Source organism: Cariama cristata, unplaced genomic scaffold (assembly GCF_000690535.1).
Source record: "Cariama cristata isolate BGI_N322 unplaced genomic scaffold, ASM69053v1 scaffold35330, whole genome shotgun sequence".
In the NCBI taxonomy this organism is placed as follows: domain Eukaryota; kingdom Metazoa; phylum Chordata; class Aves; order Cariamiformes; family Cariamidae; genus Cariama; species Cariama cristata.
Window position 1 is genome coordinate 31,291 of NW_009596980.1, and position 24,207 is coordinate 55,497.

General features: G+C 37.6%; 1 protein-coding gene across 1 annotated transcript in view; it reads right to left on the reverse strand.

The window, feature by feature from the left end:
• The window catches only part of EFCC1 (EF-hand and coiled-coil domain containing 1), a gene marked incomplete at its 5' end in the record, with an annotated part of 51,936 nt that overhangs the window by 13,280 nt on the left and 14,449 nt on the right, over nucleotides 1-24,207 (reverse strand). Inside the window, one exon of the mRNA XM_009708179.1 lies at nucleotides 1,416-1,561. Coding sequence (XP_009706481.1) covers nucleotides 1,416-1,561 — 146 coding nt within the window. The remainder of the gene's footprint in view (nucleotides 1-1,415; nucleotides 1,562-24,207) is intronic.

The following is a 24,207-nucleotide window of genomic DNA, read 5'->3' on the forward strand; positions in this document are numbered from 1 at the left end:
TGGATTCCTTGAAGAGCTTCAAACTGGTATGTTTAATCCAGTAAATTAATTGCGGCATCTGACATAGCAGACACTCAGATTAGGCTTTTTAAAAATGGAGGAAAAGACATGTGAATTTCAAGTGGTCTTTATCCTAAGATATCCAAGACACTTGTAATGCTTCCCCCCCAATCGCGCTCGCCGCCCCAGCCAAAATCCTTATTTTACTTGATAGAACTGTTTTTCACATTTTTAAATCTATAAACCCACAATTTATTTGTTTGAAAAAGCTTTTGCTAAAAAGCTGTTTGTACTTGAAGTATTGGTAGCGTAGGTTAGATGTGGAAACTGTCTTTCAGCTGGCAAAGTGTCTGATTTGATAAAAATATTTGTAAAAGCAGGATTATTTTATAAATCTAACCACATGGAGAACATGCTACAATGTTAATTGTATTTACATATAATTGTTTTTCACGTTCCCAAGCAGCTGCTTGCCAGCTCCATTCAGCACATACCTAAAATCTAGGGTTTCTTTAATCATTACATGCAGCTCTCCAGTCTGCAGTAAAGATGCCTTGTTATTTACGGTTAATGTCAGACAAGTGCTTTTGTCTTTCTTGAACTAGATGTTTTAAAAAAAAAAAATCACTGAAGGTAAGCCAAACTTACCAAATTTTGCATTTGCTGTCTACTTGGCATGTAAACGACTACCCAGGGAGTGGGAAAAAAGGGATGTTTTGGCTTCTAAGATGGCGATCGTTAATGTGTCTCATCATTACAGCAGCTAAATGAACACCCCCCCCACCCGCCCCCCGATTGCCATCTCTTTGAGAGTCCTTGTAACTGTCTGCTCTACAAAAGCCTAGTTGAGGTCCTTGATAGTGAGAGCCAGCCTTGGCAAACCCAGTGATTTTTTTTTAGAAGAATTTCAAAGAATGCTTCATGCAGTCCCATGAGAAATTGTAAGTGTACAATGTTATGGCAGTAGTTGGTGCTACATGTGCTGAATGGGTTGGACCTTTTCAAGAGTTTCTGAAGCAGCCAGGATGTTTCCAGAGAGTGTCACTGTACTGAATACTAACTGTAAATGGTTTTCTTGCAAATTATTTTAGCTGAAGTTTTGAGTTTCATTTCTTTGTAAATAAAAAACTTCCTATTTTTAAGCCAGGAAAAAAGTTTTGGTGAGGTGAATCGTATGGAAAAAAGCAGGTTTAAATCGTAGCTCTAAGTGATACGTTCAGTCTTTTATTAAACGTAAAATTACATGGGGAGTGAGAAGTAGAAAGCTGGGATATTACCTTTTATTTAGGTCTAGGATTTCAAGATTCATTAGGATTGGTTTGTGGCTATGGAGGTTTAATATCTATATTAGTTTTTCTGCTGAGGATCTTACAAATCAGTGAGGAAATAAAGTATTTGGGTACTGGGTTTGATACCGTTCTCAGAAATCCCAGCTCCGCCAGTGGGAGATCGTCGATCTTGTTGCACAACAGACAGGCAGTATCTTCCATCTGGTAAGGCTGCTCCCTCTTTCTGCTCTGGGCTGCTGCTTGAGGGAAGCTGAAATCTCACAATTTCCGACCTGGAAAAGAAGGGCAAAGTAAAGTGGACTTGTAGGAAATTAGAAAACCCAAGATGAATGTGCACAGTGTAGCACATGAATGACTTTGAATGAAATTTTTCAGACTTGCTATGGACGAACAGGGGTATCTACCTTCAGTGCCTGCAAAATCAACCCCCAAGGGCTACATTCAGTTGCTTCACTAAGAATCAAATGAAGGTGGATTTCAGCTGTTCTTTAGGTAATAAGAACTAAACATTACTTATAGCTTTTCATTCAGGTCAAAGACATTTAGAAATTATATATGGAAGCAGTCTACTCTGGCCATAAACTCTCTTCTCCACTGACAGTGATATGGCAGTGCATGCTTCATTTTTATCATGGGCATCATAACACCATAGCTAGGGAAGAAAGTCTTGCATCTGGTCACTTAGACTGGTACTCAGACTTAGAAATGTCTGGGAGTTTTGATCCAAGTCTTCTGAGTACTGGAGATGAAACAGTGTCAGAGACTGAAAAGTCAAAAAGAATGACACATAAACAGACTGACACATCTGAAAACCAGTGAGTTACAGGTTAGAATCATCTCAGCAATGGGCTTCTGAATTGCTGACAATCTCATTTGAAATTACGTATTTTTGAGTGGAATGTAGAGGATGTTACATCTGTGTGTTTTAAAGGAAACAGCTTTCAAGGAATGGTACACAGGACAAACGATGTAACTGATGAATGTGAGTCATTGAACTTGCCAAAAAATATATTTTGAAAAAAATAATTTAATTCAATGAAGGACAATGATTGTTCAGACTGAGGAACCTACAGTTACCTAAATGGACAGCACTGGGGGAGTACTTTCAAGGAAATTCAGGGTAGCACATGTTAGAGGGAAAATCCAGAATGTATTTATATGTAGTTGGGTTGAAAATGTTCTAACCCAATCAAGAAAAGACCAGAGCATGTAAGACAGTACAAGTCATTCTTTGTAGTAAGATGGAAACTCTTACTGTAGATGAAACAAAATCTAATAAAATACTACATTTTGGAAAGAATGGGAATGGAATGAGAAATGATAGTCATGATGAGTCCATTGGAGCCACTACTCTCTCTTTGGAATGCATTTGGTTTGGTTCAGTTTGGCTCTCCTACCTGCTGTTTCATAGCCATGTACTAAAAGACAGTGTTGCTATTTTAGAGGAAATAAAACAATGGAAGTATGCAATCTAGTTGACAAAGAAAATTAATTCAGACACTCCTATTTACGTAAAAATAGTAAATAGGGTCTATGAAATTGAAAGGCAACGCATAATACTGAATTTATTTTAGGAGTCTTATCTTTAGGAGTCTTATCTCCTTAATATGGAACTTAATTCCAGAAAATGTTACTGAAATCAGAGCTATGAAGAATTTAAGAAATTCCACTCTTAGTGTAGTGAGAAACTCATGGTTACATTGGATAAATGGAAATTTGGCATATTGGTCCACACATGTAAGGCTTATATCAAATGTTCTCTGAGGTAGGAATAAGCTACTTCTCGGGTATGGGGCTAACTGAACGCCAAGTCCACTCCATTACAGGCTTGTGTACATTACACATGTATGTTGTGTAATGTCATATTATACATTTCCTATAGAGTACATTTCCATTGCTTCCTTTTTTACTATTTGGAAAACAGTTTACTTTCAATAGTTACATCAGGATATTTTCCTATTTAGACTGTATAATAACACGTTTATACTTTCCCAGTAGGAGCTGTCATGTAGTTCACAAAAAGTCTATATGCAGAAAAAAGCAAACAAAATTCAGGAGTTTTATAGTAAATTAAGTTCCCTCCAAATTCATCCTAAGATCAGTTTTGGTCTGGTGAGTATTGAATATTCCTTGTCCTGAATGCATTAAATACTCATCAACAAAAAGTGAGAGTTAAAACCCTGGGCAAATTGGTCTTACTGAAACAAGTTGTACAACATGATCTTTTGGTATAAATCTTCTAAATACTTCCTGCCTGGAAATTCAGCTACTGCTAGAAACAGGACTTTACATGTAGTAACAGAAAAGCTGATGCCAAGTTGGAGCTAAGTATTGCAGAGAGCTTTTGTTTAATCTAACACAGCTGCTGTCAGTTTCTGAAGAACCACACCAATATTAGTTCCCCTGTTGCTTGTGAAAGTATACTAAATAAATAAGATCATGAATTTAACAACAACAACAAAAGTTAGTATTAAAAAATCTCTGTAGGGACAGAAGCTGAGGTGAACCATGCTTAGGAACCAGCACTTCTTTTACCCCTTGAGTAGAGCTCACTGCATAAAAACTAATGACATATTTTGTTTACAATTTATGGTATTATTTAGGTTAGCAAGAATTGGATTTCCTATAAAGTTAAGGGAAATAGCAGTTTCCAGAGTGGAGCCTAGCTAGTCATTTGGCTTCATTAGTTCTGGAAAAAATTATTGTGAAGTAGTGCACAAACAAAAAGCAGTGTTAAGCTTGGGCATTCAAAATGGGGGCTCCTGGGAGCATCGCAGAGCTTTAGTGTTCTGGACAGTTACTGTGGAATATAGTAGTATTTTCTTTCACAACAACATTACATTTCACTTTTCTGAAATGTGCTAATTTCCTTCATTTTAAGACAAAAGTATTTTGGGGTCTGGTACTCAATAAGAATCCTTTACAATTTCTTGAGGACTCTAGCTGATATTGTGCAGACTGTTCTCTTAGTTTTGAGCTGCAGTATAATTTAGATCTGTGTGGATTTCGGAGATTTCAGAGTTAGTTCACATAATACTGTTAACATTTCAGTGAATATTCATTGTAGTCTCAAAGTTGATTAAGATTTTAACCCATAAAACATTGGGAATATTCCAGTATCATGAAAATATTTTCTAGCAAAAGTGGGTAAATGCTGTGATGTTTAATGGGAGATCTGCTGGTGGTATTAACTCCTTGCATCTGGCAGCCTTGTTTTAATTTAGCTTGCAGTCCAAGGAACATTAAGAAGTTTGGTGTGGGAAAAAAAACGAGGGGGAAAAAACACACAAACAAACCCAAAACAAAAACCACAATCCTTCCCATATAATTCAGGAGTTAGAATAGCAGACACCCTCTACTTAGATGAGATTCAAGACAGACCTAAATAATAGCTTTCACTTCTCTGTAGTACTTGTAAGGGAACTTTTAATTAGTTGATGAAACACAAAGTACAAACTCTGATTATTCTACAGTAATTTTCTTGAGAGGACTTCATCAGTTCTCTCTTAATGTGGAGAAATTAAGGGAGCCATACAGGTCTTTCTGCCCAATATATTGATTAAAGACAGCCATGTCTGTCTTCTCTGGAGATGTTCATCTGGGAAACTAGAAAGAAATGTAAATTTTCAGCAAGGCTTTTCAGAGCCAGATGCTCCAGAATTTAAATCTCAGTTCTGGCACAGCCTCTATTATTTGCGTCAAATTGCATTGTGCCTTAGTTTCCCCAACAGAAGAAATACAGCAAAGTTAGTGTACCTTATACCCTACGTAAAAAGGCAAGACATACTAAGATATAGCCCTGTTCTCTAGAACCATGCATGGAAATTATTTCAAGGTGTTTAGGAATAGAGTGGATTTTAAACATGCATGAAGGAACATGTGGCCCGACAAGCTGGAATTTCAGAGCTCATCCATGCCAGATAAAAATGAAGTAAAAAAGCAAGCTGCAGCATGAGTAGATATGGAAATTAAAAACAAAACAAAACAAAACAAAAAAACAAAACACAAGAGATTTTGTATTTGATCAGCTAATATATGATGTCAAGGCTCTGTTGGAAATAACAGGACTGGAAATTTGTTGTTTTGATACATCTTGCCAGGAGTCCAATATAATGTGATGCTGGGCACTGGTTTATCCTCAGTAGCGGCCAGGGAAGATGACAGGAAAGGACAGGACCAACAGCCTAGTGACAGAGGTAAAGGGAGGGGGAGTGTCCTGCACAATGGAATTCCAAAGGAGGGATGTATAAACATGGTTGACTTTCATTCACGCCATCCGAAAACAGTTTAAGGCAATAATCTGCCAAGTTTGGTGGCAAAGATCAGGAGGCAGAGCTAGAGATTGTTTTGGCTATACAGAAATTGTGTGTAGAGGGGGAAGGGGACTGCTAATACTGCTCATGTAGCTGCAAGGGCAAACTTACCATTGCTTTAAACTATAACAAGAAACTAAACGTGAGATGGATTGAAGGAAGTTCTAATCATAAATGTTGCACAGAACTAAAAGAATAGCATTAAGGATACTAGTGAATCTTTGCTATCTGTTGGAAGAAAGGGGCTGTTTCCTTCTTTTAATTTTGCCATCGATATAGGATCCTACATTCACTTTGGAGGATATTTCAAATTTCTGACTGGATTTTCTGTGTGTTTTGGTCTTTAAAGCAGATGCAACCAAACAGTACAGAAGGTTTAATTTCTTAGGGTTGCTTCATGCTCCTTAGTTCACATTGTTGAAGTACACAGCATTTCATCATTGTTCTCAAGTGAGGTGATAGAGGCATGAATGGAGTCATGGTGGTACTCTTTGGTAGCAGAACAATGAAGCACCATGATCTCCCAATTTCTTATCATGTGATTTAACCACTAGGTCATTTTTTCTGGGAGGTAAAAACCTTTCTTTAATGCCAAATCTGCACCCTTAATTTTCAAGTGGCAGAGATTTCAGGATGTAAAGAAGAGCGTAACAAAACAGGCCAACCAGTATGCTTTTGCTGTCATGGTAAATGCTAAAAGGAGGAATCTTCACCCATTCTTAAACACAGGTTTAATTCTTTTCTGATTAGTATTCATACAGCATCAAATGGGTCTTCATAAATGAGAAGAAGAGTGAATAAACAGCGCATTTGTTTAGGGCAAAGATCAGAGGGGAAAGCAGTGCTGAAGATGCCTGGGAAGCGTTTGTGTATGGTGCGGTGTGGCAAGGCTTCCATGGAGACAGGCAAACAGTCCACATTCATTTTAAAGTCTTTGTACTGAGGATAATGGGCAGCTCGAGAGAAGGAAAATTGAAGAGGGGAGAGTTTGCAATGTACTGGACCTTAAAGTAATGTCCATGACTAATTGGCTTTTAATTGGCTCTCCTGTTATTGTTATGGAAACTTCTAACTGCAGCAAAACCCACCTGCTTCTGGCACTAAACAAACCTTTAACTTAAATAATTCCTGACTAATCATAAAATAACTCTCAGGAATTATTTAGCTTTGCATTCATAGACCTTTAACTAGTTTCTTCTAGAGACTTATTTGCAGCAGATCAAACATTTCTGTGAATATGTACGTTGCCCTAAGTATAGTTATACAAACTAAGCTATACTTTATTTTAAAAGTGTATGACTTGTGTTTTTTTAACCAAAATGAGGTGTGACTTTTATTTTTGTACTATTTCACCCAAACTGTCAGACTTCAGGGAACTCGGAGGGTTTCAGTTTTGGCTTATCCCCTACAGGGAATTACAGAGTTTAGAAGGTGTGCATATTTTTGATTTATTTACAACTTCTCACTTAACGTTCAGATCAAATACGTTTTTTACACTGGAGCTAAGTGTCTGTGTAGGTTTTCTGGATACATCTGTCTTTGGTTGGTGCTGTAAGCTGTGAACCCCTCTCCAACAGAAATCGTATGCATGAACTTTCTATGATCAATTCAGACTTTATATTGCTTAATCTCAGGTTTTAAATAGCTTGATCTGTAAAGCATTAAATATAAATTTTTAAAAGTATGAATTTTTTTTAGTAGCTGCAATAAAGATGACTAAATAGCCTGGGTTTATACTGAAATAAGAAGTTTGTAGTTAAAGAGTCTCTATTAATACTGGTTACAGTTCTGGGAGGCTTCCTGTATTGGCTGATGATTTTAATTTTCTTGCCAAAATCACCATTCTCTAGGAAAAAAAATCATTGCACCGATGGCAATGTGTTTTCTTGCAGAATCTTTCCATCTTTCCGCACATTGTATATAAACAGGCAAATCTTGCAATGGTACGATCACACATAGCAGAGTCATGCAGTGCTCTTCCTATGATGATTTCAAGTGCCTTAGAGACAGCACAAACCTTTGTGCAGACATAGTGAAATTACAGAATAGAAATGTGCCTTTTATTGTCCACACTGTCCTATTCCAAAGAGCAGCTTCTGTAAGCTCAGACTATTTGGGGGAAATTGTTTTTCAGACACTAGCTATTCTTAGTACAGCTCTTTATTGTTTACTTGTCAGCTGCTTGCTCGTTATTCTGCTTCTTAAAATCTGAGATCAGATTAGAAAAACGTATTTCCTGGGTGGTACCCTAGTGATCCTGACATTTTTTGATTCTCAAAGATTTAGATGCAAGGATCTCTCATTGCATATTGTTTTCCCATGCCATTTGGATTGAATTTCTCAAAATCTAAATGTTTCTTAGGCTGATCTTTTAGGTTTCAGGTAAGCATGAATAGCAGAAGTAAATGCATTTCTAAAGGGCCTTGTATCTCCTTTGTCTGGAGCACTGACTGTCCTTAAGAGCTTTGAAGTATTGAATGTGTTCCAGTCCATGGCCACAAAGAAATATATAAAACTTTACCAACAATTGTGAATCTGTGTTTATGCTAGCCACACTGACACTAACAACCAAGAATGGAGTCAGGAAGATTTTTCCCATTTTCACTCTCTGTGCTCTCCCTGACAAAGATGCTAGCACAGGGAGTGGTGGCTTTGGCATATAGGAAAGACCAGAGAAGCTTTTTTAGGCCTCAAGGAGTAGTCCTAAATAAACTTGGAAGAAAAACTCCCTCTTTCTTACCATCTCTCTCCTTTAAACCTTGCTTCCATCCTGCATCTTCTTGTACCTGATCCAATATGCTCCGAGTTGTACGAGTGCTTCTGCTGCTATCAACTGTGTTTATGAAATGAGATGTGTTTAAAATATCTCATCCCTCTTATTTTTGGAGAGAATTAAAAAATTTGGATTAGTGCATAGCCCTAAGAGTTGCATCTTTCAGGGGATAGCAAAATGCAGGCTGCAACAGAAGCGAGTGGGTGGAGAGACCTTTCGATTGGGTTTTACTGCTGGTGGAAACATGCAATTGAATTGCAACACCCTAAATAGGTACAGTGGTTAAAGCGAGAATGAGAATTACAGCAACAGCAGACTTGAACATGGAGAAAGGAGACAGGATTGGGGTAGAGATAAAGGGCAGAAAAAAGTGCTTAAGGACCAAACACAGTCTCTGATAAAATTTGGGATGTTATCCAAGTTCTTGAAGTCTTGCCATTACTCTCCTATCAGTAAATGTTTGGGAAAACCATCCAGAAATTAGTTTCTCCTCCCTCCCCCACTGCAGGTCCACATGGAGGATGATAATTTACTGTGCTGTCAGTTGCTCAGTTAACTCAAAGCAGAAATCTATGCGGAGAATGTAGAGAATCTGACTCTGTTGGTGGAAAACACAGATGTTATGATGATGCTACTTGATACAAATTCTTGTTTTAAGTGTATTTGGTTTTTTTAAGATTCTCAACTTACAAGATGTCAGGAGGTTACCTTAACCCCTGGAGCACGTGTATTACAATATAGTTGTTATTTGTAAAATCGCAGTCTGTTTTTCCTGTGTGACCTTCCTTTGCCTCATTCAAGGCAGGGAATGAATGATTTCTGTGGATGGACAACAACTTTAGACAGAAGGAAACATCTACCAGGAAGTTGCTTCTCACCTACTGCAGAAACTACAAGTAGCAGGTCAGGTGAGACACACAGGAACAGAATAGATATTGTCCTTGTTACAGCAACTAAATGCTCCTTTGAGGTAGTAGATTCTACTCCTGCCTCTGCCGGAGACGCTGCATAATGCTAGGCAAATTACTTTAGTTGGGTTTTCTACACATAATTACCATATTATCAGTAATTTGGTCCTGTTTGTTTTTTTTTTTTGGCATGGAATTTGAGACTATGGGGCATGAGAACTGCAGCTGAAGTATGGGATCATGCAAGTTATGATTTGTGTGATTTGCTCTGAAGTACTAGGTACTGTGAACATTTAGATAAGTCAGAGTGGGCACCTAAAATTAGCAAAAAATTTTGAATGTAATCTTTCTAGTCTGGTATATTATACTGTGATGAAGAGTATACTAAAAACCTAATAATTCATTTTCAACATCACAGTTAAGGCTACATTTACAGTTAAGATAAATATCAGTGCATTAAGCAAGACCCACCTAAGTACAAAATAGGTGCTCTTATGCATGGATATACACGTCATATGTACAAAATTTTTTTACAAATAAATGACTAAGGAAGCTGAATTAAAACTGCATGGGCAGGTTTCATTCTGTGACTTACAGAATACATTCCTTTCAGCTCTGAAATGCAACTCAAGATCTCCAAGTTTCACTGTTTGGTGTTTTCCTTAACCTTCTTTGGCCTTGAAACTTTAGCTTACCATTATTAATAAGCTATTAGTCATTTGGGCTGCTCCATGGAAGATAACATTTGATAATTAGGCTAAACAGATGAGTTAATTATAATGCTTTTATAAATCCTGTACCTAGCAAGGGATTATATTGCATGGCAGTTTATCCTTGATGAACCAGACTGCTTTTTGCTCTGTGTGGGGTATTTTATGGTTAATAGTCACTGCACTATCCAGGAGAAACATACATCACTTTGGAATTATGTCATTCAGGTATTCCTGCCCCTTAATGAATTATTTTGTGACATAATAAAGGAAATGATTTCCAGATGTTGTTCCACTGGAATAAACTCTATTGCCACACCCTGCTAGCTAGAAATTCAGATATTTGTGCTGAAAGTCTAGAGTTTGGTTGCACACAATGCAGACCTAAATACCGCTAGAAAGATTTACGTGTCACTTGTTCTTGATTGAACTGTTAGCACAAAAGCTATTTGCTAAAGCTTGCACAAGATTTCTTGGAAGTCTGAATTAAAAACCTGGATTCAGCTTTCCTCCTAGTCATGGAAATGGAAGCCATAGATCCATTACTCTCTTCTTATCTGTTACACAGCTCTGCTCTTGAGTTTCCCGTCCTTCCATGTTGGAACAGTTATTTTCATTTAGTATAACTGAAGTTTGTGTTAAGCTGGCAAGGTCAGAATTATTCCTAAAGCCCACAAGGCTCACAGAGTATATGTGGACTTGGGACTGGTGCTAGACTCCACAATAATGCTAAGCAGCACAGCAGTCTGTGTCTTAAGAGACAATACTGAGGGACAGCTGAAGGCCCAGAAGGGCTTTATTCAGTAGGTACCGACTAACAGTTGGTTAAATAATAGCATTTCCCTGTCACACCAATATGGCTAAACCTTTTCATCCCAGAGAGCCAAATACCCCTTGGTGGACCTGCCTAATAGTCCATGTGGACGCAGCAGTAATTCAGAGTACCTGGCTATGTGTGGGTGAGTTAAGAAGAGTTCTGCTGTTGGTTTTCACATCATGCCATAACAGCTCTTTCCCAGCTACAACAGAAGACGGCTGATGGTATTGCTGGTGGCCTGGATCCAGCCTGCTGGCTGCCGCTTCAGCACTTGGGTCTGCGCCAGGCTGCTTTCCGCAAGATACTTTACATCTTGTGCGTGCCCCTCCTCAGGTCAACACCCTCCAACCCCCACTCTAGGACAGGATGTAGATCCTTCTGCCTGGAGTTTGCCGAAGAGTCTGTATTGGCAATACATTACAAGTCCATTTTGGACAAGCAGTGCAAACAATTTACTTCTCCAGCTTGTCAGGAATTATGGGTCTGAAGTGAGACTGAAGCTCATGTGAGAACAAGTTCTCACTCAAGACCATGCTTTTGCTAAGAAAGATTGGACCAGATGATCCTTGAGGTCCCTTCCAACCTGGTATTCTGTGATTTCCAGACACCTCCATTGGCAAAACCTCTCTCTGGGCATTTTTTTGAGATCTCCTTTTAGCCCAGCCCATAAGGAATAGCAACAGAGGCATGTGAAAACAAACACCCACCCCCCCAACTACATACACGTGAGTTGTGTGCATGTATTCTCCTATTTGTCCTTCCTGACCTCCAAACTTTTATCTTCAGAATTCTCTCTCTCCTGGTATCCTCACTTGTATTTTACAGAAAGATGCTTGAAAGCCTACAACCAAAACCAAATAACTTAAATACCATGAAATTCTAAAACACCGAGAGCTATAACCAAGATACTTGATATAAGGCATATAGGCCAGATGAAGAAGAGCAACAGAGCTGTGGTCCTGTAGATAATTTCCTTCTGTCATTGCCTGTATAACAAACAAACGCCCTCATGTATTCCTTCATGTAGACGTGAGCTATTTAATCCCAAGGAATCCTTCTGTTATCTCCTGCATGCTAGAGTGTATGTCAGTAAAGATCAAATGGCCAGTGATCCTTTCAATGTCTCCTAGATAAAGAAAAGTGTTCTTCCTAAACAGAGTCAGGGAGCACTTAGCAGCAGGGTGGCGATCCTACTGAATTTGACTCTTAAGAACTTAAAACATTTGACAAAACACTGTTTTTTCAGTTCTCTGTTTGAATGTATGCAAAACTGCAGATATCGCTGGCCATGGTATAAACTCTGAAAGGACCTATTTACTGGCATATAAATTTCCTCAGGACTTATTTCAGAACTTCATAGATTTTGATCCTCATGGATCTGGAGTGAGAGAAAAGGAAGATAGCTCACTTAACAGTAACATCGTGCCTTAAGCTGGCTGCAAGTTATTTTTGACTGGCTTTTACTAAGCTTTTGGGAAAATATGATGTTACTGTATTGTAACAGGAGGGGCTGCAACCATTGATTTTGTGTCTAAGTCAGATATTTCTTAAGCTCTCACAGGACAATTGGGTAAAGGCCTGTCTAGTCATTTGGTCCCTGCCAGTTCCCAAGTGCTCCACGTATGAGAGTTGTCCTGCGGTTACTGCTGAGCCCAGAAGCTCAGAGTGCAAAGGGAACACGTGGTTACTGCAAGACCTGAGCCTGAAGGGTCCGTGCCAGCAACTGGCTGCTGTGAACGTGGGGAAGTTGCAACTTCCATGTTCCTCAGATCCTGTATCAGGAAATAAGAATAACAGTTACCTCATACTTTTGTGTTTTGTTTCACTGATGTTTGTAAAAACATCCTTAGATCTTTAGAGAGTGCTGTTTTTCTATTGGATACTGTATAATTCTGCGTGCTCCTTCATATTTAAGCTCTGATGCTTTTTTGAAATAGTTGCAAGTTTCCTGAAAGCAGCCTGTCCTTTTGCTTTCTTGAAGCCTTTATTGTTTTGGTAGGTGACTTGTCAAAATTAACACTGCCTTTATAGTATTCCCAAATGAATTACTTGCCTTCCCAAATGTTTATAAGTTATTTGCCAGTTCATAGAGATCAGAAAAGATTGCCTAGTATTCCTGCATTTATTAGGGTCCTAGGTATATTTTGACAGCGATTATGGCAGCTTCTATTTTGTCTTTTATGGTTATATGTTTGAATAAGAAACATGATTCAGAGGTCAAAAAGCCAATGTCAGAAATGTAACATAACCATATGGAGCTGCTCCTTGCATGTAAGAACTGGTTTCTAACACTGTATGTTTAGCACTCTGGCTCACCTGCTTTCTCCATGGGTGGACCTCTCCTTGTCTTAGCAGTACCTCCAATTTCTTTATCTGATGAACCTCGGTCCAAGCAGGTTTGCATTGTATTTATCATAAAATTTACTTAAACTTTATCTAAGTTTAACCTTTACATAGTATCTTTCCTGCTACAGAAGAACACTTAAGTAGATGCAGAATTTTAACCAAATATGTAGTCTCATTGACATGAGCCAGGTTTAATTACATTTTAGATTTATTGTATCAGTTGCAATCCTTGCATAAATAAAGTTACACACCTCCTTAAAAGTTTTACTAAGTAAAGATTTCACTACTGCCATTTTCAAATAATTGACTCGATCCAAGTTCAGGTTGTGGTTTATACAAGTTCATTTGACAGCTTTCCTCAAGCTTTTGCTTTATAAGCCATTTCTCAGTTTCTGTAATATGATAATACTGTATTCATTTCCATGATGTTCAACACCATAACATCATGATTCTTGCGGTGCTTGGGCAATCTTCAGTACTCCCCTGGGAAGGACTCCCCTTCTCTTCTATCAGTTAGAATCACCTGGAATTTGCAGGGTGGCCATATGCAACATCATTGAACATTTGTAGAAAGTTAACATAAATTAATACAAGTATTTAGTGGAGGAAAAAAAGGTATGACTAACTGGTTTCTGTCTCTTTTTCTGAAAAACTAGATGCTGTAAATGTAGGTTAATGTATGAATGGTATAAAAACTCCAGGTTTTATGGATGACTTCCAGTAGACCAAATATGGTATTTCAAGGTACTATAAGCTGAAATGGTTAAGCAACTAGATTGTAGGAATAAGCATACACTAAAAGACATTTAAGAAGTGTAGCTTGGGCACACAACAGGCCAGCAAAGACAGAGATGTAAAAATGTAATCATGGTCATATTAGCATTAACTGGACAGTGTTGTTTCATACTAATGGATTATTGGCCAGATCTTGATGGTTTCTCATTTCTTGAAATGCTGTTGCACTATTAAGGCCAGTTTTCTTATACCCTCTTCACACACATGTATTTTTATAAAATGTGGCTGTGTTTTTAGACCACAGGACTGTTGGTGCAGTATGTAACTTAGCATAAATGTATATTGTGTCAGTGTAAGGAAATTGTGACCTCATCTGTTTGATATTTGTAGGGATTACTGGTATAAAACCAAGATCAATAATGGTCTCTATTAGGAAGAGTAAAACTTAGTGTTATTGTAACTTATCCAGCACTGATATTATATGGCTGGGATAGTGTTCTAAAATTGCATGTACGTAGGCTCTTCAGAGCTGCCCAGGGTGAAGTGTGTTCCCTATTAATTAGAACAATGGTACAATGAAATCCTGACAGGAGCTCTTGAAAAGACCTATACTATAATAGAACTACTTTTTGTAGGACAAAGGAGCAGGTAGATTTTATTAGTTAACTTAAAGTAACTCTTCCTCTCCCCCTGCCTCATTCCCACTCCTGTTTTTTTTCAACTACATTTTAACTGAACAAGCAGAAAACTTGATTGAGCACATAGTTACTGCCCTGGAAATTGCATATAGATTATTTAACAAGGGTATGAAAAACTGAAGGGGGAAAAAAACCCCAAAAAACACCTTCCATCCTTTAACAATGCCTGTGGCTCAGTTTCTCTCTGAAACGTTCAGCCATGCAGCAGAACTTCACTTAGGAACTAAATTTCATCCAGATTCTGTGGAGCCTAGCAGGCTGTCAGACACCAGAAACAGACACTAAATTATGTTGAAATATATTAAGTACATTTTCTGCTTGTGTTTTGGATTTTCTAGCTCCACAGTCTAGAAACTTAGATGACTAAAGCAAATCAGAGATATTTTAAAGGTAATTAAAGTGATGCAAAAACCAATTCTGAGACTGATTCTGTCTTGGCTGCTGTATTTAAGGTATTACAGAACTTACTAACATTAGGTTATTAAAAAAGGTACATTATGTAGATCTTTAATCATACATGGCTCAGTGCTACTGTGCCTTACTCCCTGAATAATGGCTAGTCATATGTGGGCATGACAGACTGTAGTGCAGCCCTATGGTTCCTCTCAAGTAGGAGAGCTAATAAATGAGGTGGAGGAGAGAAGGCAGATGGAACTTGTTACTAGGAAAATTCCTTATAGGACCATTAGGTAACTGGGATTCATGTTTTCCCAATCAACATTACTTGAAATTATTCTAACAACAGGCTTTGGCTCTTTGCTTCTTTTTTTTTTTTTTTTTTCCCCTTCCCTAAGACAATGGTTAATTGCAGGTGTTTTTCCCTCTTTATCAGACTCCCCTCCATGCAGCAGCCCTGCTGCGTCTGAGCTGGATGCAGCTTGTTTGAGAGCTTGCAGTTACCTCCATGGGACATGGCACTTCTCACATCATATACAGCCCCTACTCTCAGCAGCAGCCCCAGAGTGCATAAAGAGGATTCTTTTGGACAGTCTTACAGGTATTTAGAAACAGATACTTCCTTTTGTTTTCATAGAGTTTCCTCAATAGATTTCCACAGGAAAAGAGGGAAATCTGTATGAAAAACAGGAAGCAGTTCTCAGAAGTCCTCTGTAACATAGCACTAGGAGGAAGACTTAAAATAAATGCAGTTGTTTGAAACAGTGGGTGATACCAGTTGTATTATCTTACTGTAAAAACAATGATTAAATTTAACATCATAGGGCTATAGTAAAATTAAAAACCTCAGGTATTTATAAAAATATATTTAGCCTTCCATTTTAGTTGACAGTAGGTGACTAATATTTAAATTTCTGCAACCAGGTTTTTACACCATATTCTCTATTTCCACTTTATGGCCCTGGGCAAATCTTTTGGAAAACTTCTCATCCGCCTCAGCCTTGGATGAGATCCCAGACTTTCTAATGCTGATCCATTCCTCTTGCATCCAATATGAGACTTAATCTTTTCCCTTGGCTTTTTGACACTCTACAATACAGTTTCAAATCCTGAGATTTATGTATTAGAAGGAAGATAGGTTAGGATAAAAATTGACACATAGAAATACTTGTTAATGGAAACCACCTAGAAACTTCATACTGAAGTTTCTTTCTGATGCATCTTCAAACTCTCACGAAGTTCCAAATGTCATGGAGAAGTTGTTCTAACTTTTACTGCAAGCACTGAAAAGGGAGGGGGAGGTTTGTGACTCTCCACCTTAAAAGCAAGTATAGTCACACTAGGACAATGTTCCAGTTGATTGCTGGCTGCATTAGGAAGCTTATTAGCCTATGTAGTCTTAGGTAGGTGGAGGTGGCCCATTAGAAAATGGGGATATAGCATGTGGGATGACAATTTTTGAGGAAGAAACACTTAAATTTGTAAATCCTTAAGAGGAAATTTGATCTTAATTTTACTGTCACTTTCTACATTTAATAAAGCCAAACATCAGGAAGAAGATGGATTTGGCCTTCACAGTATGTTGTTTGTATTTGAGAATGTTAGGGCAATATAGTCTGTGCTCATTTCCAATACAGAACTGGGTAAAAAATGAAAGCAGAATATGTTCCTGAGTTTTACTGCTAGTAATTAGCAATATTATGTTTCAAGATATACATGAAATTAAAAGTTCAAAATCCTCACAATCCAAAAGCATCTAAACCAAAACCCCTTTTATCCATACTACTTGGCTGGCAGTGCTGCTGTTTTAATTTTTAAAGCTATACTAGCTACGTACCGGAATTTCACAGAAACATTTCAGGCACGGCATATTCTACTTTTTTTTAAAGTTTCCATTATAACAAATGTAAAAGGCTTTGTAGATCTGAAGTAGTCCCACTGAAATCAGAGCAGAAACAGGACTGATATGGTGCAGTGTTTCTGTATTTCTTTCAACTTAGTCACACAGTAAAGCCTGATGGTTTTTGTTTGTTGCTTGAGTTAAAACTATTGAACAGACTGGTGTTTGTCTATATATCTTACACACAATCTAAAGATACTACTTCATCTGAGATAATAGACTAAAAACAACCAGTAGTAGGTCTTTGTAGTGAATGTAGTGAATTTTTTTTCTTGATTTTGTTGTCTGTAGATACTTTAAACAACTAAATGGGGAAAAAAATTGATATAGTCTGTGCAAAGAGCAACACTGTTGTATCGTTAAGCCTGAAATTTATCAGTAGACTCCTTCTCCCTCCAAACCATCAGTTATGATTCTTAATGATCTTGATTGTACTTATTACTTGAAGGGACCCGCAGCAATCTTTCATTACGTGATTGTTTACCGCTCTGTAGTGTGCCATGTTGTTCAGTAACTGAGAGAGACTCTAATAATCCTCTGTGAGTGAATTTTTATATACTGTAGTGATTAGGCTGGCAATGACAGCTAAAGGTAGGAGTTAACATGCTCTGCCTGCATTTTTTGATTGTAAATTCCTTGAAACAGGGCATGAGTACATTAATGTCATATATCTGGAGGCTCATAAAAAAAAAAGATGCTGGCAGTAAACTGAGCCAGCTGTACATTTATGTCCTCAAAGGATTAATGACAGCATCCCATGAGCATGCAGAAGTCTGGTTTGCATTAGCAAAGGCTCATTGAATTGCATTCATCCTGGCCAGAACTGGGATATTTAGGATAAATGCTGCTTATTTTTGGGTCCCCGTCCTACTGGGAATAGAATTGACCTTTGTTTCAGATGTAAGGGTCACTATTAATGCTTGATTGAGAAGTGACAGTCTCCAGATTTGATGAAGGGTCTAAGCTGTTAAAAAAAACAACTGGTGTATGAATTTCATTTTCTAGCAGAAACATTTGTTTAAAATGCCAGATCATTCTCAGATCTCTAGTTAAAACCCAAACACATCATTAGTAACAGAAAGAAAGAATATATCACATGCAGATCTCTTTCAGATGACTTTAAAACTGTGTCATGCGTAACTGCCTCAAGCAGCCTTCAGGTGTCTGTACCAGTGATGACAGAGAGTATCTTGTGGTGAGATTTCTGGCAGCTGCTTTAAAAATTGTTATTTAAATACACTTATCAGAGTCATGGGAATTTAGGCTCTTGGGTCCATAGCAGTGTAGGAGAGACATGATGGCATGCATACAAGTTCCCAGTATCCCTTAAGTCCACTGTTTACTTCAGTTCTTAGAAAGGCCACGCAGGATCAAAGGTTACCTCAGAGTGTATCATTACTGTTTAGTAAAGGGCTTAGCAAAATCTGACCTACGGCAAAACTTCAATGCCTGCCTTTATTTCAAAAGAGTTTCCTGTATGCAGCCTTTCAATCAGGTCCAGGCAATTTGATTCTGTGGAAATGTTTCAATTGCTGTCTTTTCCAACCTAGACTGTGCAATATTCTAGGAAATAGTTTTTTCTGGCCATGTGCAATTTGACATTGACAGTCTACTTTTATTCAGTTGAATGTATATTATAACTTTCCTGTTGCAAATGACACTTAGATGTAGGACTGATAGCTGGAAATTGTAATTGAATTCTGCTGCTGTCATATTCTTTTGGCTCAAAACCTGGGAGATCAAATAGAGTTTTATCTCCATTCTGCTAGTGTTGCTACTTCAAAGAAATAAAGAAATGTATTGTTTTCCTGTATTTCACATCGTGTATGGGAAAAAAAAAAGTTAGTCTAAGTTGCAGAAGGACTGAGGATTTCCCTGTACAATTCTAAACCCAGAGACACAACTGTAATATGATGTAACCACTCCCTAAACTTGTACATTTAAGAGTATTTGTGAACACATTCATATCAAATGTGTCCTTGTTTGCCCACTGTCCTATCCATTAAGCAGATACAAGCTTGTGTGAAAGTTAAATTGAGTGATCAAATATTTACAGAGAACCCCAGAATGATATGACATTCACCTTAGTCTGGTTTTTATCACATTCTAAAATAGCAAAGACAGTTTTCTGAAGGACTGATTTGAATTTTAGAAGTGACTTCAAGCAAAGGTTCTTTACAGAGTTGAATGAGGACCCAATTATTATTTGGATTCTCAGTTGCTCCTGTATTAAAAATGGTAATCAAATTTCTGTACCACCTTAAACAGAGATGAGCCCACAAGTTGGAGTTTCATCATACAGAACCCAAGTTTGACATAATGAAAATTGTATCAGTGGCTTGATTTGAGTATGATTCATGATGTTACATCACCATTCCATATAACAACAAGTTACAGAAATCCAAACAAAATGTAAGGCTTACAAGAATGTATTGATCTTTAAATGGATGTAAGGAGATAAGACCTTAGGAACAACCATGCTGTGCTTAGAGTTTCATCTTGTCCACTGTGCTGTCTCTGTCAGGGAGCTATAGTGGATGCTTCAAAAAAGAAATGCAGGCACAGAGCAAGTCCAGAGCAATCTCTTCCTAGGTCCCAATAATCAGCAGTTTGAGATTTCCACACACAGATCATCCATATGGACTTCTGTGGTGTTTTAATGGACCTATAAAAGTTAATCCTTAGAGACATGTAAAAACTTATCTGAGTATTTAAACAGTTTTGCAGAACCTTGTAATGAATTTAGACAGTGTTATTCATCCCCACTGAGAATGATATTGTTGTGGCTAAATTGTGTGGAGTGCCCATTTTCTCTCAGTGTTGGCTCTCTCTGCTTGCTGAAAAAGGAGCCTCGTGTGGATTAGAGCCTATTGCTCTAAGGGACTCCACAGCAGTAGACAAACAGCTGACAGTAATTCATGCTGAGTAGCCAGACCACCTCCACTTCTTCCAGTATAATAAAGCCAGACTATGCTTATGTACAGCGCATCGGAAGGCCCCAAAGGTCTCATAAAGGATTTAGGAAAGAAATCACGTTTACTGTTTCTGAGCTCTGTCTATCGCTATGGTTCCACTGAATTGGAAAGACTGCATCTGAGGAAAGTTTTGCTTGCAGAATAGCCTTTTTTCCAAGGGTGGGATTAATTGACAGGTTTTGTCAGTTTCTGTGAGGAAAACTGGATTTTTGAACTATAGTTTGGTGGTGCTCTTGTTATTACCTTCTCATGTCACTACATTAGTACAGAAGAAAACGTAAGCTGAAAAATCTTAACGCATTAATGAGATGCCAGTTTGAAAGATATTCACTTTCTGCTCCTTAACCTTCTGAAGATTCAGTACCTGTAACTCTTCACAGTTTTTTAGGTTTTGCTTGTCTATTTTCAAATAATAAGCATCATGATCGTACTGCTTCTAGCAGCTGCATCTTCTGTGGAATCATTTGTATTGCCTCACTTCACATGGCTGATGTGGCTGAGACAGAGAGGTGAGATTTACTCATTCTTTCTGCTGTCAGCGGATTGCAAGTATCAGCAGGACCTGGGGATGATTAACAAACTCCGCACCTCTCCAAACTATACCTGATGTTCTCCAAAAGATTCTCTAACCCTCTATAAGAAATGCTGAGATCAAAATAACATCATTTTAAGGCAACATATTTGACTTCTCTTCTACACGATGTATAAAAACTTAAAACCTTCAAGTGTAATGCCAGTACAGATCTCAAACTGCCATCAAACCAATCTCATTTAGTGCATGGGTTCATTTCCTGAGCAATGACTCTGGAATCCAAATTTAGGTTATTTTAATTAAATGGGTTTTTTTGTTCCCCGTGGGTCTATGGCCAACTGGAAAGTGCTCTAGAGAGTGATTTCTAGCATCATATATAAAACCTACCAAAATACATAAGTTTTAGTGAAGCAGCACATGCTGTCATGTATTTATACTTATTTGCCAGCATAGCACTTATAACAATGGAAAAAATGTTCCCTAACTTAAAAGCACAAAACAATCCATAAGGGAAAACTTTGTGGGGATTAGACCTGCAACTTTGTAATCTGATAAAACATAGTTTGTTTTTAAAAATTAAATTTTCTGAAGAGGAAACCTACAATGCAGTGTTTATAAAACTGATGAATTCACCTTATGGAATAGAATAGAATTGTTCAGTTGGAAGAGACCTATCGCGATCATCTAGTCCAAGTATAACATTTCTAAATTATTATTTGCTTTTTAAATTGTCTCTGATATTCATGATGGAGTTCTCTAGAATTCATAGCATGAGATCTTCTCCATGACATACGTTGACGTGAACAGATTTTGAATGAGATTTTTCTTAATAATCTAAACAGGTAATTTCATCATGGTCCTTTATCACATATACATTTATCAAGGACTAAAATATTCAGGATATGGCCTGTATTTTATATCTTTGGTTCTGGCAAGTACACAAGTAACCTCTATAATAATAGATTTCTGAAATAACAAACATTAATGTGAGAGTTCAAAATATATATGTCCTTGGCCACATTTGCACAGAACAAAGTAATAAGATTTATTACACAAAGTTACTTTCTCATCTTACCATTTAAAACAGAATAGATACTATTCTGGTGACATGAATTATTACAATGGTTGAAATAAGTCTAATAGTACAGTTTGAGTGGCTGTAGTATATTTAGTAATAAATGCTTACTGCTATGGGAGCAGCAGTATTATTTAAAATCAAATTCTTTGTATTCCTAAGCAATGCTGTTGGTCTAAGTTTGGAATGACTGCTTCATGCTTGAATATTAAGTAAATAATGCAAGTAGTCTGAATGTGTGCCATACATTTAATAATTTGTTTCATGTAATCTACTTAAGCTTTCTGTTTTACACGACAGCTATCTCAGTCTGTTTCTCTTCCATTTGTATAGTCAGGCTATTCTTATATCCTTGTAGAGGTTTTAACAGAAAAGAGTATTCCCCATTAATACACTTTAGAACCTCTTCATTCCCTTTTTTCAATGACAGAAATGCAACATTATATATCTCAGAACTACCTGGACTAGAAATGAGAAAAATCCCTCTTTCCAGGGCTGTAGAACACTCTTTTCTCTCCCTGACAGCCCCGATAGAGCGTGAGAAACCACTTTAGACATGCATTTATGGGCAGATATAGGTGAGGCACTTGCATATGCATGGTGAATGTAAGCTATCACAGCACCTTCTAAATTACTGACCAGAATCTTTAGTATTGCATATATATGCACATACCAAGCAACTTGGAGTGAAGTGAGAAAATGTGAACAAAGAAATACCAGCATGTGTCCATGACAGACAGCTGCAAACAGCATAAAGGCCAAATAAATGTAAATGTCAAAGTACATATTTGATTTCTGGTAAACATACTATATTTTGAAAATGCTCTGCTTGCCCTTGGATCTCAGCCTGTGTTGATAACCACTGACTGGGGCAACACTCTTACAAATGATCTTTTTCAATTATATAGGAAAATATTTGCTGTGCCAGCATGTCAGGAACTCTAAGCCTAGCTTTTCAGATTAAATTTTGCTTTAGGCATGAACAGATAAAAAGGATCTTTGCAATATTGGTATGGCTGTCTCTTACACAAAACCTGACATCTACATTGAATAGTGCGTGCTGGTTTCCAGCTCAGTGGGGAACTTCTGTGATTTGAATGGAAATGAATTAAGTGATTTGAGATTGGACAATAGGCATCTGTCAAGCAAAGTCTAGAATGTGAAAGCATGACCTAAAGGCAGGGACTTGTGCAGGGTTTTGTCATACTAGATTTTGCTTGGACTCTTCAGCTATCTAATCCTGTATCCTACTCATTATGTCCCACAAGCAGATGCTTATGAGGAGTGTGCAAGAAATCCTGTGATAGGTTGCTAACAGGGGCAAGTTTTGTCTACAGCTGAGGGTCAGAGTTTGGCGCTCACACTGAAACAGAGGGTTCAGAGATTTTTCCAAAATTCTAGCTAATATTTGTCACTAACTTAGAAATTATTCTTACCAGAGTAGTAGTTCATCCATTTTAAATCATGCTAATCTCCAGGTGCTAGTGATACTTTGTAGCACCCACCTCTCATTTAGATGCACAAAGAATTAAACAGCATCTGTAAGCCTGTAGTTCATTTTTTGCTGTCTTACAGGTAATTGTAGAACCATTAATTAATGTGGGTACTAGCTGCCTACTTCTGTGGTCACTATAATTTTGACTTTTTAGATGGGGAAACTGATGTGAAGGAAAAATAGAAATGATTCTTCCAAAGCTATGGTCTTAAGTCTGAGTCAGGGCTAAGCTTAGAGCATGGGTCCTCTTAAACTGGAGGTGTGTGATGTAAGCTTGATTCTCAGAGCAATAACCTAGGATTCCTGCAGATGAAGACAAGGTGATGTTGGAGACACTTCTAAAATCGAACTATATTTTGTCATTTTATGTATACTAAAAGTTCAAAGAGAATACTTATATATACATTTTACCTGATATTCATGTACCCTATTGCATCCTTAGTCCTTCCCTGGCCTCTCACTGTGATATGTGTGTAGATTTACTTGGTGACTCAGGTAGAGATGTCATCTTTCTATTGAATACCTGCTAAGGGTTGTTTTGTGTTGTTTGTTTTTTTGTTTTTTTAAAATTGGTATTTTAGTTGCTTTCTTAATCCATGTAACCTTTTATCAAGCTACACATCTTGCACGAAGGTACTCCACAGCTTGCTTTACCCGCTGTGTAAGAACCACTTTTTTTGTGTATGCTTTGAACCTGCCTCCTGCTTTCATGTGATGACTCATAGTTCTTGCATTGGAAGAGACTGAACAATTTTTCCCTATTCATCTTCTTGATCTTGATGAAATCTTTATAGACCTTTTTCACATCTTTCCTCAGCTATCTCTTTTCCACATCTGCAAGTGGCTAAAATAGTTTCCATGCCTTTTTTCACACTTGTTGCCTTTTCTATGCCTTTTCCAGTTTTCTTGTGTGTTAGTTGGAAGGATCATAATTTCCTTTTTCTGATACAGGTGTTTTATGAATGTGCATAATTGTTTTCTTTTTATTGTTCTCTAGTCCTTTCCTAATAAATTTTAATATTATATTTGTTTTCCTTGCTGCAACTCAGCAACTGAACATTCTGAGAGTTATAAAGCTCAAAGATATAATTCCTGAGCAGTTACAGTAAGTTCAGAGTCCATCACTGTATCTGTTCCACTGATGCTGAAACTGTTGTTTTGGTATAGTTTAGTTCCCCCTCCCTCCCCAAAGTATATTACTTTTCATTACCATAGTAAGTATCACCTGCCATCATCCAGTCACTC